This window comes from Sarcophilus harrisii, chromosome 4 (assembly GCF_902635505.1).
Source record: "Sarcophilus harrisii chromosome 4, mSarHar1.11, whole genome shotgun sequence".
In the NCBI taxonomy this organism is placed as follows: Eukaryota; Metazoa; Chordata; class Mammalia; order Dasyuromorphia; family Dasyuridae; genus Sarcophilus; species Sarcophilus harrisii.
The window spans coordinates 448,121,198-448,134,475 of NC_045429.1; the positions used below are offsets into that span (position 1 = coordinate 448,121,198).

Here is a 13,278-nt window from a genome sequence, read left to right on the forward strand (position 1 = left end):
GCTTTGATGGAAGGGGGAAAACTTTACAATGAAAGCTTTCCAAAAGCAGCTTCCTAAGGAGGAGGCAACCGTTCTGCCCAACTGGAGATCTGCAAGTCCGAATAACACTTGACAGGTATATGAAAGAAAGGATTCTTGTCCAGCTCTGAGAGAGTACAATTCCATGACTAATAGAATAATACTATTGATAGACAAGAAAGTTTAGCTAGTGAACAAATGAATGAATGAGCATTTATTAAGCACTTACCATGTGCCAGATAAAGGATACAATTATAAAAATGAGAGTCTTTACCTTTAAAAAGCTAATATTTGAAGGAAGGCACTGATGGCCAGGGAAGGCTGCTTTAATCTAGAGTGACAGAGATTGTGTGTGGATTAACATTTCCAGAAGCAATGGTCCACTTAATGTAATTAAGAGCCAAGAGCAAAAGCTGGAAAGCTGAGGTAGATGATGGTGAGACTGGATGGGATGGTTTCTGGCATGGTTTAATCTGGCGTCTGATCAGATAGAGAGGAAAAGGCAGAAGGTTTGGGGTTTGCTTTTTTTTTTTTTTAAATGCAGTGAGAATGAGAAGAAAGAACACATTTAACTTTAGACACCTTGAATTTTGGCAATTAGAAATATCATGTGGATAACAATCAGCCAGAGTTGTTGGGCTAAGTCCAGAGTTATGAAAAGGTAGATAAGGATTTGCCCGAATTCTTGGTTGCTTGATGGAATGAAATTTAAAATAGTTTCAACTTCAGGACAGAGGGGAGAAAGGATAAGTACCAGGGATTGGGGTATGGGAATAGGAATCAGCACTTATGAGATCAGAAATATTGTCTTTTCCCAGGGTTGGGAATCCCTGGGCTCAGCTCCAGGTCCCCTACAAGGGCCCAGAAAATGAGCAGGGCCAGTTTGCCAGGTGATAGCTTTGTTGCAAATAACACACCACAGGGAGTTTCTCTCTCAGCTGCTGAATAACCTTTCGATGCAGTTTTATTCCTTTCTCATAAAATATCGGTGTACAAGATAGAGACAGGGAAACACATGGAATCAAAGATCATGCCTGAAAGTATGGCACCCACAGAAGGCTTTGACATGATCAAAGGGGAGTTCTTGGGTGAACTCAAACACACACATCCTTTCCCCTAAGCCATGTCTTTTTACCTCCTCCAAGCCCAGGTAACAGAGGTCACCTCCTCCAGGAAATCTTCCTAATTATCCCTGCCACACAAACAGGACACGTCTGAGTGTAATCAGTCCAAGGCCCATCTGAAGAGTCCCTTCCACCAACATTCAAGACAATCTGACCCCCGGCTTCTTTGAAGATCTCCAGTAAAGTCTCTACTTCCCACACATCTCTCCCCTTCCCAACACTGCCTCAGACAATTTATTCCATTTTGGGATAAAGTAGCACTAATTCTTAGGAAGCTCTTCACACAAACCCAACTCTGCCTTTCTGCCATTTCATCTACTGTTCCTCATTCTACCTTCTACAAGTGAACAAAACAACCAAATTTCCATGCACATGGCAGCCTCTCAAACACTGGGGAGCCATTATCAGATCTCCCCTAAGGCTCTCTCTTTTTTTTTTTCAGACTAAATGCCCCAATCCCTTCAACGAGTCCTTATGGGGCATGATCTCCAGGAGTTTCCCTCCACTGAAAAGTCCCTGCTTCCAATGTCCTTCAAACCAAGCACCTAAAAATGAATCCAGGATCAGCATCTGCTAATATCAAAGCATAATAGAACACTGATCTCTCTGGTCCTGTGCATTAGGACTCCCCTAATGCATCCTTTTAAAAAAAAATAATAAAATAGTGTTCGCTTATATGGCTGTCCTGGGGCACTGTTAACTTATATTGAGCTTGCTCTCTAGTCTTTAAACAAACTGCTGTCAAGTCTTGCCTTCTTCCTCTTGAACTTGGAAAACTGATCTTTTGAAACTAACTAGAATTTTTTCATTTATCCTGATTAATTTAATCTTCAATTTCAATCAATGGTCTACTCTAGGACTTCTTCAACTTTTTCCACTCTGAGCTCTTTTTGTCCAAGAAATTTTTACATGACCCCAGATATATAGGTATATAAAATAGAAACACAAATCAAGCATTTATTGATAATAAATCATAACTTCATGATCCCCACATTCTATGATGTTTTCCCATTTGAGGTCTCCCTAGAGACCTTCTTCCAACGTGGAAGTTAACAAATAGTTAATAATAAATAACCTCTCCAATGTGGTTAATAATAGCAATCGTTGATAATAATATTTATTAATTAAATGAATAATAGAGCATTAATAATAGCTCGTATCTATAAGGCATGTTAAAGTTTGTGGACCATATTAAAATAAAAATTGGTCCTTATAACAAAGCTGTAAGGAAGCTGCTTTTTAATGTCCATTTTTTTTACAGATGAAGAAGCTGAGGCTGAAAAGTTAAATGACTTGCCCAGAGTTACACTGGGCAGCTTAGGTGGCACAATGGATAGAGCACTGAACCTGTAGCCAGGATGATCTGAGTTCAAATCCAACCTCAGATACTAGCTGTGTGATTCTGAACAAGTTGCTTAATCCTGTTTGCCTCAGTTTCCTCATCTGTAAAAATGAAATAAAGAAGGATCCAGTGTCTTTGCCAAGAAAACCACTGATGTGGTCATGAAGAATCAGTCATTAATAAAATTGCAATAATAACGATAGTAACTACACAGCTGCTAAGTATCTGAGGAAGAATTTCTCAGGGGGTCCAACCAGGTCTTTGGGACTCCAGCCCCGGCTCTCTATCCACTGTACAACCCAGCTGTTCTTTGGGATTGACCATTCGTTACATTTCTGGGCCACCTGAATTTCCTACCTGCTAGGCCACATCTAGCCCACAAGATGCAACAGGAAAAACTTACTTCCCCCCCAATACTGCACACATATTTCGCGTGGAGTATTAATCTGTCTGGTTTTAAAGTCTATTGATCATTAGTCTGTCTACCCCATTAGACAGGAGGATCTCTTGGGTGAGGGCCACGTCCTTCTCTGACCAGAAGATTTTAGGAGGGGAAGAAGTAGGTCCCCACTCCTCTCTGTCTGCCCTGGCGATGCTGGGCAGGGACCCGGAGGCTGAGCCGAAGAAGGGCCAGAATGCCCGATGCCATGAATTGTTTTAATGCGCCTCTGTTTAAGCAAATGATGAGACGTCTTTGTGTGCTTCATGCCAGGGTTTAGAGGGAGGACAAGAAAAAATGGGCACGGCCCCAAGGCTGCCATCGGCCTCTGGGAAGAGAGCCAGGACCGGACACGTAGGGATACAGAGAAGGGGCACAGAGCCAAAGCAACACCTTGTCTGCCCTGGGTGAGGGAGGCAGTTTGGACGGGGAATAAGTGTCTTTGGGGCTTGAAGTTGAGACTGGGTCCAGAGAACAAAGCTAAAAGCCCACGCCCCTGAGGAGGGTAAGGCCTGAATGAGGAGCTGGCCCTGAAAACAGATGGTCTTGACTCAGTTCCATAAACAAGGAAAGGGGAAGAACTGGTACTGAGGACAGAGCCTTTAAAACTCTCTGTATAATGTTTGTCCCCTAGTGCTTTTCTCAAGTGATAGAGCTCAGGAAAACTCCAGGGCTGGTCCAAAATGTCTCCGGCACCTGGGGCAGCCTCACCACCGGGATGGGGCCTCTAGACTCCCTGCGAACCCAGGACCAGGGTAGCCTGGAGAAGGAAATGTCTCCAGGAAGGGACGAACCATAGGATCTAAGCCCCAGAAAGGACTTGTAGAGTCATCAAAAGCATCACTTAGTTTTACAGGTGGGGAAACTGAGGTTCGGAGACGTCCAAGTAATTTGCTCAAGGTCATGTGGATTCCAGGTCAGCTGAACCCCAGCTCTCATTCTACGAAGAAGTAACCTCCTGAACAGCCCTTTCCAGGACCCAGCCCAATACCAGGAGAAGGCAGGTACTGCATCCTGTCCGTGGGGTCAGGTTGTAGGAAAGGTGAAGGGACGAGGCGGGGTCCGTGGGACAGGGAGGACTTGAAGAGGGGGAAAGTAAGGCAAGGAAGGGTCCCCAGGGCGGACACGAGTGAAGTGAGATGGGTCCCAAGGAGAGGCGGCTGGGCACGGGGGCTGGGGAAGGCGGACGGAACAGGAGATGGGGCGGGGTCGAGGCCGGCGAAATAAGGGGTGGGAGCTCGGCTGGAGTCCCCGGGCGCGGGGGCCCCGCGGAGGGAGTGCCCGGGCGGGGATTCCCGGGAGGGGGCGTGGGCGGGCCCAAGCTCTGGGCCGCTCCCGGGAGGGGCGGGGCCAGGGCGGGGTGCTCGGGGCCTGGGTCCCCGAGAGAGGGTCCCGGGGGCCGGGGCGGGGCCGGGGGAGGCGCTGCGCATCTGCAGGGCCGCGGTCGCGCATGCGAACGAAGCCCAGACGGCTGGAGCCGCCGCCACCGCTGCCGCCGCTGCTGCCGCCCCTGCCGCCGAAGCTGCCGCCTCCACTCCCGGGAGCATGAAGGACCGGACCCAGGAGCTCCGCACGGTGAGTACGCTCCCCGAGCCCGGCTCCCCGAGCCCAGACGGGGCGGAGCGCGGAAGCCCAGCCGCCGGGGCTTCGCTGCGGGACACGCCCAGGGCGGGAGCTCCGAGGGCGGGCGCGCCCCCCTGCCTTTCCCCCGAAGGGGTGGGGGAGCTGCGGGAAGCCCCCCAGCCCCTGACGACCTCCCCGAGACTTTGGTCTTCGCTCCCCATTTCCCCTCGAACCGGGGGCGGCTGCCTCAACCTCCCTAGAGGCCCGAAGAAACTTTTCTTTTCCCCTTTTATTGCGGGAGAGGATTCTGGGGGTGACGCCTAGGACTTTAGCCCCCAGACTCCGAGGGCGCCCAGGCTTCTTGGATCGCCGAAAGAGGGGTGTTCTCCTCGAGTCTTCCTCTTCCCCCACTTCCCTGCCGAGTTCAGGCTCCCGGAGCTGTCCGAGGTGCTGCCCTCTGGGGCTGGGGGATGGGGGAGGGAGTGGGAGAAGGGAGGACCAGACTCAGCTCTTCGGGCCTGGGGGAGGGCGGACAAGATGTATGTGCTAGCCCAGAGCTGGCTCTGGAAACGGGGCTGTCTGGAGGGACCGACCGTCCCTGGATTGAGGAGGCGGGGGGCCACCTGGACTCCCGCATCGGCCTTGCTACTTTGTATCATTAAAAGAGAAGAGGGAGGAAAAACTCGAGGGGCGCAGACCCCCTCCTCGCGGACCCCTTGCTTCCGTTCTCTTCGGCTTGGATCTCACTTTGGAACTTGGGTTGGTCTTCCCCCCACACACATCTTCTGCCTGTTTTCCGTGAATTGGATTCTCGCCCCCTTGCAGTAAAGGGGGACAGGTCCCTTACTGTCTTCCCCCTTGGTCACCTCCCACCACCGTGTGCAGGGGCTCCTGGGACCTCCCCCTACTTCTGATTAGCGATTATACGTGCCTCTCCGCCCCACCACCCCCCGATTGTCACCAGTTCCCACAACCTCTTCTCTGCTGCAGCAGTGCCTGGGGTCTTGAGCCTTCTTTTGAGCAGGCCCCATCCTGAGGGGGTAGAGGGAAAATGAAGGAGAAATTCCCTCATCGCTGCCATTAATAGGGGACGGGACAACCACCTGCCCAATCTTTCCCCCTCTGTGCTATCACTCGTCTTATTTCATTGTCCCTGGGCAGATTCCTTTTTCTTTTTTTCCCCAACCAACTGATTTGTTGTGTTTCTTTAGCTTCCCTGAACATTTGTCCAGGTCCCAGGAATCTGCCCTATTCCGAGGCTTCCGGCTCTCTGGAAACCAGAAGAGGGTGGAAGAAAAAGCTTTGGAGGTTGGGAAATTTTCCAGAGTGCAGCCCTTCAACTCCCTAATTCAATTTGGCAAATATTTATGGCATGCCTACTGTGTGCCAGGCCCTGGACCAGGTGCTGAGGAAAATAAAAGGATGACTAAGACAGGGCTTCTGCCTTCAAACCCCAACTGCTCAAAGCTCTAGAGCAGGGAGAGTCAGGGAGATGTGCACCTGAACCACATTGGAGGAATAATCACCCTGTGCCCCATTATCCAGGGCCTGGTTAATTGTACCCCCTTGTTTTCCCCACCTCCGGCCTCTTGGCCTTTTTGTTCATTTCTTTGAATGTTAGTAACTGTGTATGTGTGTGTGTGTGTGTGTGTGTGTGTGTGAGAGAGAGAGAGAGAGAGAGAGAGAGAGAGAGAGAGAGAGAATGAATGAGAGGGAGAAAGAGAGAGAATGACAGAGAGAATGACAGAAAGAGAGAGAAAGAAGGAGAATGAGAGGGAGAAAGAGAGAGAGAATGACAGAGAGAGAGAGAGAGAAGAGAAAGAGAGGGAGAGAGAGAGAAAGAGAGAGAGAATGACAAACAGAGAGAATGACAGAAAAAGAGAGAAAGAAGGAGAATGAGAGGGAGAAAGAGAGAGAGAATGACAGAGAGAGAATGAGAGAAAGAGAATGAGAGGGGGAGAGAAAGAGAAAGAGAGAGAGATGGAGGAAAGGAAGGAGGGAAAGAGGGAGGGAGGGAAGGAGAGAGAGAAGGGGGAAGGAAGACAGAGATGGATGTACTGGGGATACCAAAGAAATGTAGAAAGGAATGTCTATTCACATAGTACTGTCTGTTCACATTGTGTTGAATGACGTGCCTGAATATGGGGGTCAGATGGGACTCAATTTCTCCAAATTTGGGACTTCAGGGAAATCCAGAATAATGACACTTCTCTGTTCATCTGTCTCTGGCAGTTAGAACTCTGTACTGAAATATGGTATGGGAGTCATCATGCATGTATTGCCACTCCCAATTTCAAGCCCTTGAAGCCATAATTAGGACAGGAAGCCTTTACCCTTAAGAGTAGACTCATACCCAGGAAACCAACCAGACCAGAAGGCATTGTCGGGGATTCAGGCTTCTGCCGTAATTGGTTTCTAGCTCTATTGCCTCCATCCCCTTTCTTTCAGAGGCTGCTAGCTTGCAGCTTGGAATCATGAACCAAGTTGGAAACATGCATTTTTCTGTGTCCAAAGAGATTTTATTTGTACTGATTTGAGCGTCTAAGTGCTTCCCCTCCTCCACCCTACCTCAGAGTCACTCTGCTTAATACCAGTTCAGGCCAGAAGGAAGCTCATGGCTAGAAGATTGTACTCTCAACTCTGAAAGCCAAGGATTTAGGGAGAAGTGGAGCTCTTTATCCTTCATCTTGACATTGGCTTTGGGAATAGCTTCTCATAGAATATCCTGTTAAAGTCCTATCCTGGTGGTAAAGAAAGAAAAAATAAACCCTGATATCTTATAAACCATATCTCTGACCCAATCTATAGATTAAGCCATAGTCTAAGCCACAGATTAACCCCTAACCCCAGAACCCCCATTAAACCCTGGGCACAGACTCACTCTTAATCCTGGGAATTGATCGACCCCCTATCATTGACCACAGGCTTACCTGCTGTCTCCCAAATAATCTCACCAACCCTTCCCCATTGACAACAGGTGAGATTGGGCAAGAGTGTGGATGTTCCAGTGCAGTCCATCACTGCTGCTGGAGAAACAACTTAGGTTTCACATTTAGCTGATGGAGAAGGGGGGGATGTTATTAGGAACCACAGGAAGTCTTCATTTGTCCATGTTTTTATTTTTTTGATGTAATTCCTGGTCTTGACAAGATCCTAGAGAATACAAAGTAATATGTCACCTCCATTAGCTTTGAGTATGAGGACTTTGTCTCCCTTCATCCGAAACCAACTAAGGACTCTCTGCTATCAAATCCAGGACTCCCAAAGTTGAGGAACCTGGCTCTTCCCTCTGGTACCCTTTGCCCAGCTCAGGGCTCTCTAAATGGTAGTGCCCGTGTCTGGGAAGGGATGGAGAAGCCTCCCTCAAGCATTGGGGCCTTTATCTGTGCCAGGGGCCTGTGCTAAGTGGCTTGGGATTCCAGAGGAAAAAGATGTGGTCTCTTATGTTGTTAATTCTCTAAATACTTCCCCAGCCTGGGTTTGTGGTTGTCCAGGAGTTTCCTATTTGTCTGTTCAGTGGTAATTCCTGAGAGGAGGTAGACAGCATTAGCTCATGGATGAGTAAATGTATAATGGGCTTATTTTTAGGCAAGTTCTTTGACCCTTCACAGAAAGAGACTGTGCTTTCACAGCTTACACAGTGAGGGGGAGGAGAAAGAAAAAGTCAATGGAGAAGTAAAGAGGAAGAATTCTTGGACATGATAATAACCAGCCTCTATATCTCTGTGCCCCAGAATCCATGGCTAGATGATGGGCATCCATTCTGCACTCTCCAGCCTCCTAATCCCTTTCACATCCATTATTTTGTACGTCCCTATGGGTGACATAGGTAGGTCAGAGAAAACAAAGAACCTCTTATTGGTGACTGAAAAACTGGGGCACAGAGGTTAAGTGAGTTGCCCAAGATTATAGAGTGAAGTCAACAGAGAGAGGTAACAGAACCTTCCCTGGTTGTTCTTCCTAAGCACATCCACTAGGTCCTAGACAGATTGGAGCTCTTTGAAATTGGCATTTATTAAGCACCTACTATATGCCAGACATTATGCTAGTCAGTGAGTGTACAAGGACAAAAAATGAAAACAAGGGGGTGGGATTCAGTGATCACTATGATCCACTCTGATTTAGTGGTCCTACATCATTTGCCAGGATCCTTAAGAAGGCATTATGATGTATTGGTCTACCTGCCATCTGGGGGTAAGAAGGGGAAAAATTGGAACAAAAGGTTTTGCAATTGTCAATGCTGAAAAATTACCCCTGCAATATCTTGTAAATAAAAAGCTATAATAATAAAAAATAAATAAATGGATAATTTTTTTAAATAAGGCATTGTGAGATTCAAGGGACAGGATGAGACATACTTTTTGGACAAGGACAATTTGGGGATTTATTTGGTAGATTGTCCCTTATATGTTATGTTCCCTGTTGATCATAGAGGGTGAATGTTTTAGGCAGCAGCAGTGCTGCTGGAGAAACAATTTAGGAGGGGGGAAGAGGGAGAGTCTGAGCAGGAGCTTGGATTATCATCTTCCCATGGAAAGTCTCCACTTGTTCAAGTTTTTATTTTCTTGGTGTATAATCCCTGGATTTGGCAAAATTATAGAAAACATGCAGATAATCCCTCTTTTCAAAGGGAAGAAGAAATGAGAGAAAATGTTCGTTAATTGAAAAATAAATAAAATCAACAAAAAAATAACAAAATGTGGTACAGTGGGAAGAGCAATAGGTTTACAATCAGAGGCCCCAGGTTCAGATCTCAGCTCAGCTACTTACTGTCTATCTTACTGGGTTGGACTACAGAGTCCCTCCCAGCCTCAAATCCTGCCCCTCATCATGGGGCACCTCTCTCTCCCTGGCCTTATCTTACTGTTACTAAGTGGACTCAGGAATCCTAAGGCCTCATTTAAGGGACACAGGCCTGAGTAGTTGAGATCCCAGAGCCCTGGCTATGGGCAGGAGCCCCTGGCCATCTTGCCATCTTGGCTTTCTAGTTCATTTGGATCACGCAGAATCTTCTCCAGTCCCTGCCTTCTTCCAGCATCCTCAGGGGTTTATGCCGAGTATTGCCATCCTCAGCCTGGGAAGCCAAGAGCCAGGAGTCAGGGGGTCAAAAGAAATGGGAACTTATTCGGGGAAAAAGAGCATCTGAGTAGCTACTGCCAAGAGGCCAAGGTTCCAAGCTGGCCGGCCACAGATTTTCTGAGTGACCTTAAGCCACCTTTCTGTCTGTTGTCTAAAGGGTGGGAAGAGGGCCGGTAATCTGGGTTCAAATCTTGCTTCTGTAGCCTTGGACAAAATTCTTAATCTTTGTGGGCCACAATTTCCTAATCTATAAAACGGGGTTCTGAACTCAGAGGCCTCTGAATTTCCTTCCAACTCTAGATCTAGGGGAGGCAGAACTACATGTGGATTTAGAGGACCTGGATTTGAATCCCAGCTCTGAAACTTTTCTTCTGAGAACTTCTTTGGGCCTCAGTTTTCTCATCCGTAAAATTTGAGGGGGAAACTAAATGCCCTCTAAAGTCCCTTCTGATTCTAGATGTAAAATCTGTTACCCGTGATTCGTAAAAGGTTTTGAACAAGATAATGAACCCATCTGGGTCTCAGTTGCCTTGTCTGTAAAATAAGAAGTTAGAACAAAATGACCTCTAAAGTCCCTTCCAGATCTAATTCATCATCCATAAACTGTAAAATGTAGCAACCTTGAACAATGTAATTAATCGTCTGAGCCTCAGTTTCTTCATCTGTAAAATGGGGGACAGGAAAAATGTTGGACTAGATTACCTCTGAAATTCCACCATCTCTAATGGGTAATGAATAAAGTTCAAAATCCTTTCACAAGTACTTGACCCTCTGTAAGCTAAATTCTGTCAACCTTATCTCTTGCTGTACCCCATTCTTCTTACTCCCAGAACTCTTGCCTTTTCTTTTCATTATACCTCACTATAATAGAAAAGACCTAGATCTCTTTTTATGCACCAATCTACATCCCACTCACCATTCAAGTCCCACCACCACCACCATGAAGTCTTCATTGATTACTTCCAGTGACCAATGATCTCTTCCTACAATGACCTCTTCAGCAATTACTGTCCGATCTTCACATTTAACACTTAGTATAGATTGCCTTACGTGACAAATTAATTGTTGTGGGTATATCTTATCTCCTCACAAGATTATGACCTCCCAGAGCATAAGAATCCTATTTTGTAGTTTTTTCCCCCATTTCACAAAATATGAGCACACAATGAAGGGGAAGACAAGTCGTGATATCTGTCTGCAAGTATTAGAAGGATTGTTGTGAACAAGAGAGATTAAACATCTTCTGCTCGTTCCCCAGAGCAGGGGAGTCTCAGAAGCAACAGGATGTTGGAGTGGGGAAGGATCTGAGAAAATCTAGACCAGGGTGGATGGAGACATGATAACCAACAAAGGAGAGAACGTAGAAAGGGTAACTCTGACATTGCATCCATTTTCTCTCCCAGGAAGAATGACCTTTGAACTGGAAAATGATTAATAAGGAGATGAAACCAAGATAAATAAGGAGATGGAAAAGAATGACCAGCTGTCTAGGATGAGGTCAGAGCTTCATCCTCAGGAAATACCCTGAAAGAACTTGCCAGGATTGATTAGGGAAACAGGAGCAGGACCCCCACACATACAAGAAAAGCAAATATTCAGGTTTCCAAAAAAGGGAAGAAATGGAGTTTATAAACTATAGGTCAATGATCTTGGCTTAGATTTATTTTTAATAGCTTTTTATTTACAAGATATATGCATGGGCAATTTTTCAGCATTGACAGTCGCAAAACCTTCTGTTCCAACTTTTCTCCTCCTTCCCCCCCATCGCTCTCCCAGTTGGCAGGTTGACCAATACATGCTAAATATGTTAAAGTATATGTTAAAATACACTATATGTATATATGTCTATATAGTTATTTTGCTTTGGCTTAGATTTCTTAACCTATTCCAAAACCTATTATTAAAGGGATTTAGAAAAGAAAATGATGATTACAATTAAGAACGGTTCAAACCAGATGAGCCTAATTTCTTTTTTGGACATGATAAATAAATTGGGAGCTCTGTTATATAGCTAACATTTATATTGAGATTTTTTGGAGACAATTGAGGTTAAGTGACTTGCCCAGGGTCATACAGCTAATCGGGACACAGGATTTGAACTCAACTATTCCTTATTTCAAGCTCCACGCTCCATCCATTGTACTGCCTAGATGCTTCGAATAGCTGCTTTAGTTATAGTGTACCCAAATTTTTAAAAGTTGGTGATAGGATCTTTCATTCTATTCATGTGGATTAAGATGGAAATCTAGGAGCTAACCAATGATGATACATATAATTGGATTTAGCATAATCATTCCATATCAATTTGGACGGGCACAGAGATCTGTTCTTGGCCCCATTCTCAAGTTAACATTTTCATCAATGATTAATAGTCATAAATAATATACTTACCAAATCTGTAGATGATCGTAAGTAAAACGAGACAGCTAATTAATGCACTGGCTACAGTAGCGTAAGCCAAAAAGATCTCCGTATCAGGATGAATCTGATAAGATGGAATTTTACGGTGATAAATGTAAAATCTCATATTTGATTCAAAAAATCAATGTCACAACCACAAGAGAAGGACGACATGGTTTAGCCGGCAGTTTATCTGAAAAAATACTGGGGTTTTAGTAGGCTTCAAATCTAGTATGAATCAGTTTGGGATATAACGGTAGGAAAAAAAATAAAAATAATATGGTTGGTGACAGGAAGCAGAGTATTCAGGGGCTTAGGGAAGTGATGCTCTCATATTCTGCCTTGGTCAGACTACATCTGGATCACCACATTCAGTTCTAGGTGGCTAAGCAAAAGAATATACAAATGAGAGCTACCAGGATGGTGAATGACCTGGAAATCAGTTTTAGGAAATGAGGGTGGTTAGCCTGGAAAAGAGTAGTCTTGTGGGGAGGATGTGAGAGCTGTCTTCAAGTATTTGAAGGATTGTCATAGGGAAGAAATATTTGATTTGGTCCCAAGAGGTAAAACTGGGGACAGTGGATTTGGGCCTAATGTAAAGAACTCTAACAATTAGCTCTATCTAAAGTGAAATGAGCAACTCTAGGGGGATGGGTTTCCCTTCATGGAAGCCTTTGAGCACAAAAGCTGGATGACCTCTTGGGGAGAATTCAAGAGAAGCTATTTTTGTTTGGATCTGGGTTGGACTCAACTTTCTAACAGCCCTTCCAATGCTGTGTTGCTGACAAGAGTTGGAATCAATGAATAAAACCATACTACTATACCTCAGGGAGAATAATCCGCGCCATACTTCCCTCCCTCGAGTTATATAAGAGGCTGTGCATAATGTGCGCTAATAAATGTTGAATGAATGGATGAATAAATTAAAGAATGACTAGAAATAGTGGTAGTTCTTTGAAAAAAGAAAACACAATAGAGAAGCTACATCCTTCATCATAATGAGGGACCGTTAGTTCTGGGCCAAAGGCAGGAGCCATCTCTGTTCTCCCACTTGTAGTTTGTCTCCTGACAAGGAGCCAGTCTTCAGCAGCCATTACTTAGTCAATCAATCAATAAGTAGTTATTGATCACGCTCAGTATTGTGAAGAATACAATATTAAGAATAAACTGGCTCATTTAACCCTTTCAGTTTTCTAGAGCTGCTATCCTGGAAATACTGCTATGAAGAAGGTAATGAGAGTAATATTCTCCCTGTTTTATAAATGAAAAAAGAGAGAGAAAGACAGCATGATGTAATGCAGAAGTGTCAAACT

The 13,278-nt window shown here is 45.4% G+C and overlaps 1 protein-coding gene across 1 annotated transcript in view; it reads left to right on the forward strand.

Annotated features, from left to right (window-relative positions):
- The first annotated feature begins 4,314 nt into the window (after positions 1-4,314).
- STX1A (syntaxin 1A) overlaps positions 4,315-13,278 on the forward strand; it is a 35,806-nt gene continuing 26,842 nt past the window's right edge. Inside the window, exon 1 of the mRNA XM_031967946.1 lies at positions 4,315-4,498. Within this exon, the coding sequence (XP_031823806.1) occupies positions 4,469-4,498 (30 nt within the window). The 5' untranslated portion in view covers positions 4,315-4,468. The remainder of the gene's footprint in view (positions 4,499-13,278) is intronic.